The sequence below is a fragment of the Boleophthalmus pectinirostris genome, unplaced genomic scaffold (genome assembly GCF_026225935.1).
Source record: "Boleophthalmus pectinirostris isolate CB_2022bp ecotype Guang Dong unplaced genomic scaffold, ASM2622593v1 HiC_scaffold_5, whole genome shotgun sequence".
In the NCBI taxonomy this organism is placed as follows: domain Eukaryota; kingdom Metazoa; phylum Chordata; class Actinopteri; order Gobiiformes; family Gobiidae; genus Boleophthalmus; species Boleophthalmus pectinirostris.
In genome coordinates this window covers 3687475-3693474 of record NW_026571404.1, presented here as the reverse complement: position 1 = coordinate 3693474, position 6000 = coordinate 3687475, and the positions used below count along the sequence as shown (strand labels likewise).

Genomic DNA, 6000 nt, shown 5'->3' with positions numbered 1-6000 from the left:
TATGTCAGCACTATATCAGATCTAAACTATGAGTAAACTACAACAAAACCAGGATTATTTTAGGTCTAAACTAGGGTTAAACTAGGACTAAAATAGGACTATAGCAGGACTAAACTTGGACTAACCTTGGACTAAACCAGGACTATTTCAGGTCTAAACCAGGACTAAACTTGGGCACAAGCTAGGACTAAACTGGGACTATTTCAGGTCTAAACTAGGGCTAAACCAGGACTAAACTAGGGCTAAAATAGGACTATATCAGGACTAAACTTGGACTAACCTTGGACTAAACCAGGACTATTTCAGGTCTAAACCAGGACTGAATTAGGGCTAAACCAGGACTAAACTAGGACTAAATCAGGACTAAACTAGGGCGAAAATAAGACTGTATCAGGTCTAAATCAGGTCTAGGTCTAAACCAGGACTAAATCAGGATTAAAATAGGACTATTTCAGGTCTAAACCAGGTGAAGCATAAAGTGCATTTGTTGGGCTGAAACACAGAAAATTGTGCTTCTGTGTTTTGTCTGAGGTTAAACACTGATCCACACGTGAGTCAAGGATGGACAATACTACATTATTATTATTATTATTATTATTATTATTATTATTATTATTATTATTATTTTTTTTCCACTTCTTTGACTTTTTCACGTCTGTGTCTCGGTTTAAAACCTTGTAAATCTTCTCTTAAATCTCCAGTAAAGTTCACTTCAGTTCATCTTCCTCTTCTGTCTCTTGTTTTGGTTTTAGCTCCGGCGCAGCCCCCGATGCTAACAGCACAAAGTTTAGTTCACACTTCACAAATGTATTTTTCACACTCTGAGACGTGTCACACGCGACGCCTGCAGTTCACACAAACTGAATACGTCTCTTATTACACATTAGCTGTCATCTTGATCAGTTTCTGCAAAGTTTTTTCAGATTTTTCGCTCCAAACTTGCGCGCTCCGGGGTTAGCTGTGATGCTAGCGCCGCGGACTGACGCCTGGTGTTACTCATTAGCCTGAAGTGGGACGAACGGATCCGGTGTGGACAAATAAACCAGCTGCTTGTCACCGGACTTAGACCCGGGGAGATGTCAATGGAAGCATTCAGAGCCCAAGCCAAGACAGACAGCGGCAGTGCGTGCGTAAAAACCTCCAAGAACGTCTCCAAAACGCGCCGTTCCTCCGCGCGTCTCGCCTCTCCAAACTTCTCCGGTCCATGGATTTTCAACAACTTTGCACTTTCGACTTTTTTACTCAAGTCTCGGATCAGTATGGATACGGGGGAGACTTCCAGGAGGTCGTGGAGAAGGAGTTCAAGCGGAGTAAAGGTAATGAGACTAAACCAGGACTATTTCAGGTCTAAACCAGGACTAAACTTAGGCGAAAATAGGAGTATTTCAGGTCTAAAGCAGGACTATATCAGGTCTAAACCAGGACTAAACATGGGCTAAAATAGGACTGTATTAGGTCTCAACCAGGACTATTTCAGGTCTAAACCAGGACTAAATTAGGGCTAAAACAGGACTATATCAGGTCTAAATCAGAACTAAACTTGGGCTAAACCAGGTCTAAACCAGGTCTAAACTAGGACTAAACTTGGGTTAAAACAGGACTAAACTAGGACTAAACTTGGGCTAAAACAGGACTATTTCAGGACTAAACCAGGACTATATCAGGTCTAAACCAGGACTTTATCAGGTCTAAACCAGGACTTTATCAGGTCTAAACCAGGGCTAAATCAGGACTATATCAGGTCTAAACCAGGACTTTATCAGGTCTAAACCAGGGCTAAACCAGGACTATATCAGGTCTAAACCAGGGCTAAACCAGGACTATATCAGGTCTAAACCAGCTCTAAATCAGGACTAAACTGGGGCTAAAATAGGACTATTTTAGGTCTAAACCAGGACTAAACCAGCACTAAACTGGGGCTTAAAATAGGAGTATTTCAGGTCTAAACCAAGTTTATATCAGGTCTAAACCAGGACTATATCAGGTCTAAACCAGAACTACTTCAGGTCTAAACCAGGACTAAACTTGGGCTGAAACAGGACTATTTCAGGTCTAAATCAGTCCAAGCAGAGTAGAGGTAGTGGTTTCGTTCAGGCGTGAGAGGAGAGGTCCCTCGGGGGCAGATCAGGTCGTGGTGCCCGGTGGAGTGCGCTCTTTACGCGGCGTGGATGTGTCCTTCCTGGGGAGACTAGACGCTTCTATTTACCCAGGACAGTTCCAGTTTTCAGTCCTGTGTCCTCTGTTTCTGCAGATTTATTACAAAAACAGTGATTTGTCCCAGTTTTATACAAGAAATGTCCCAGGTGTCTCTATTTTTGACCAATCTGATCTAAACCAGGAGTAAACTAAGCCTAAACCAGGACTATTTCAGGTCTAAACCAGGATTATACCAAGATTAAACCGGGTTTAAACCAGGACTTAATTAGGGGTAACATAGGCCTAAACCAGGACTAAACTTTGGGGAAATAGGACTAAACCAGGTCTAAACCAGGACTAAACATGGGCTAAGGTCTAAACCAGAACTAAATCAGGTCTAAACCAGGCTTATATCAGGTCTAAACCATGACTATATCAGGTCTAAACTAGGTATAAACCAGGTCTATACTGGGTCTAAACCAGGACTAAACATAGGCTAAGGTCTAAACCAGAACTAAATCAGGTCTAAACCAGGCTTATATCAGGTCTAAACTAGGTATAAACCAGGTCTATACTGGGTCTAAACCAGGACTAAAATAGGACTAAACCAGGACTAAACCAGGCCTAAACCAGAACTAAACCAGGACTAACCCAGGACTAATCTTGAGCTAAGATAGGACTGTTTCAGCTGTAAACCAGGACGACACTTGGGCTAAAATAGGACTATTTCAGGTCTAAACCAGGACTAAAACTGGACTATCACAATTTTTGACTAATCTGATCCCCTCCAACAGAAAATAGGAACCTAAATTGTCATTTGTTTTGCCAAAATGCAGAAAACCGTGTTGAATGCGCATGACCTTAAAACCAAAAAAATGCAGAGACAGAAGTTCCTCACATTATAACTGACACGAGAATGCACAACGTTACGCTCGCTTTTTTCAGTTTTATTTACACCAACCGTAGTGTGACAGACGTCTCTGTTTACCCGGGACAGGCCCAGTTTTGAGTCCTGTGTCCCTTGTCCCAGCGGATTTATACAAAACCACTGATTTGTCCCAGGTTTATACAAGAAATGTCCCAAGTGTCGCTATTTTTATCAATCTGATCTAAACCAGGAGTAAACTAAGATTAAACCAGGACTATTTCAGGTTTAAACCAGGACTTACTATATCAGGTCTAAACTAAGACTAAATTAGGTTTAAACCAGAACTAAACTAGGGCTAAAATAGGACTATATCAGATCTAAACCAGGTTTAAACCAGAACTAAACCAGGACTAACCCAGGACTAATTTTGGGCTAAAATAGGACTATATCAGTTGTAAATCAGGTATAAACCAGGACTAAACCAGGACTAAACTAGGGCTAAAATAAGACTATATCAGGACTAAACCAGGGCTAAACCAGGGCTAAACAAGGTCTAAACCAGGACTTAACTAGGTCTAACATAGGGCTAAACCAGGACTATATCAGGTCTAAACCAGGACTACACTTGGGCTAAAATAGGACTAAATCAGGACTAAACCAGGTCTAAACCAGAACTAAACCAGGACTAACGCAGGACTAATCTTGGGCTAAAATAGTACTATTTCAGGTCTAAACCAGGACTAAAACTGGACTATCACAATTTTTTACTAATCTGATCCCCTACAACAGAAAGTAGGAACCTAAATTGTTATTTGTTTGGCCAAAATACATAAAACCGTATTGAATGCGCGTGACCTTAAAACCAAAAAAATGCAGGGACAGAAGTTCCCCTGTCCCAGCAGATTTATACAAAACCACTGATTTGTCCCAGTTTTATACAAGAAATGTCCCAAGTGGCGCTATTTTTTACCAATTTTATATCTGCCAACAGTAAAGAAAAGCATAAATTGTCAATTGTTTTGGTAAAATACAGAAAAGCTGCTTAAAAACGACCAAAACACAAAGAAAATGTGACTGTACTGGGTCATTTGTTGGTCATGAATGGTGTCTGCAGAAGAGTTTTCCTTAATTCCGCACTCGTTTCACAATTTTATTATTACCAGCCACCAAAAAAAAGAGTATGTCCTAGTTTTTTTATTTGGAAAATCTAGTCCTTTACCTCCCGTTGTCTCTTCTCTCTTGCACGGATCTGAACGTCTCTGTGTTGTGAACAGGAATCACGTATCTGGATCACGCCGGCACCACGCTGTACCCGGAGTCTGCGGTCCAGAGCTTCTGCCAGGACATCAGCACCAGTCTGTACGGTGAGGCTCTCAGTTTGGTAATACAGAGTGACCAGACCAGGCCCAGCTGACCCGGGACAGGCCCAGTTAACCCGGGACAGGCCCAGTTGACCCGGGACAGGCCCAGTTGACCCGGGACAGGCCCAGTTTTGAGTCCTGTGTCCAATGTCCCAGTGGATTTAGACAAAACCACTGATTTGTCCCAGTTTTATACAAAAAATGTCCCGGATGTCACGATTTTTGACCAATTTAATCTAAACAAGGAGTAAACAAAGACTAAACCAGGACTATATCAGGTCTAAACCAGGACGAAATGAGGACTATACCAGGACTAAACCAAATCTAAACCAGGTCAAAACCGAGGACAAAACTAGGGCTAACACAGGGCTAAAATAGGACTATATCAGGTCTAAACCAGGTCTAAACCAGGACTAAACTTGGGCTATAATAGGACTATATCAGGTCTAAACCAGGTCTAAACTTGGACTAAACTTGGGCTATAATAGGACTATATCAGGTCTAAACCAGGTCTAAACTTGGACTAAACTTGGGCTATAATAGGACTATATCAGGTCTAAACCAGGTCTAAACTTGGGCTAAAATAGGACTATATCAGGTCTAAACCAGGTCTAAACTTGGACTATATCAGGTCTAAACCAGGTCTAAACTTGGGCTAAAATAGGACTATATCAGGTCTAAACCAGGTCTAAACTTGGGCTAAAATAGGACTATATCAGGTCTAAACCAGGTCTAAACTTGGACTATATCAGGTCTAAACCAGGTCTAAACTTGGGCTAAAATAGGACTATATCAGGTCTAAACCAGGTCTAAACTTGGACGATATCAGGTCTAAACCAGGTCTAAACTTGGGCTAAAATAGGTCTAAACCAGGTCTAAACCAGGTCTAAAGTAGGACTAAACTTGGGCTAAGATAGGACTATTTCTTTAGGTCTAAACCAGGTCTAAACTTGGACTAAAATGAGACTATATCAGGTCTAAACCAGGACTATATCAGGTCTAAACCAGGTCTAAACTTGGACGATATCAGGTCTAAACCAGGTCTAAACTTGGGCTAAAATAGGTCTAAACCAGGTCTAAACCAGGTCTAAAGTAGGACTAAACTTGGGCTAAGATAGGACTATTTCTTTAGGTCTAAACCAGGTCTAAACTTGGACTAAAATGAGACTATATCAGGTCTAAACCAGGACTATATCAGGTCTAAACCAGTTTTAAACCAGGACTAAACTTGGGCTAAGATAGGACTATTTCAAGTCTAAACCAGGACTATATCAGGACTAAACCATTGATTTATCTCAGTTTTATACAAGAAAATTCCCAAATGTCCCTATTTTTTGACCAGTCTGATCCCTGCCAACAATAAAGAGAGACTTAAATTGTGTTTTGTTTTGTTAAAGTACAGATCATTAGTAAAGACAACGTACATAAACAACCACATATATTTATTTAAACTGTGTAATGAGTTAATAAGTTTATCTTCTTCCCGCTGCTTTTCCACAAATGTGTTTTCTATTGTTTACAGTGTGTGTGATTGCCAAAAGAGAAACACAAACTCGAAATAAAAAACAAATCAATCAGGAATTGTACTTTTCGGAGTACTCTCCCAGCTGTATTTCAATGCCAACGTTTTACATT

At 40.8% G+C, this 6000-nt stretch overlaps 1 protein-coding gene across 1 annotated transcript in view; it reads left to right on the top strand.

Annotated features, from left to right (window-relative positions):
• The first annotated feature begins 742 nt into the window (after positions 1-742).
• Positions 743-6000, top strand: part of mocos (molybdenum cofactor sulfurase) — a 55553-nt gene continuing 50295 nt past the window's right edge. The window contains exons 1-2 of the mRNA XM_055162926.1: positions 743-1316; positions 4279-4368. Coding sequence (XP_055018901.1) covers positions 1205-1316; positions 4279-4368 — 202 coding nt within the window. The 5' untranslated portion in view covers positions 743-1204. The remainder of the gene's footprint in view (positions 1317-4278; positions 4369-6000) is intronic.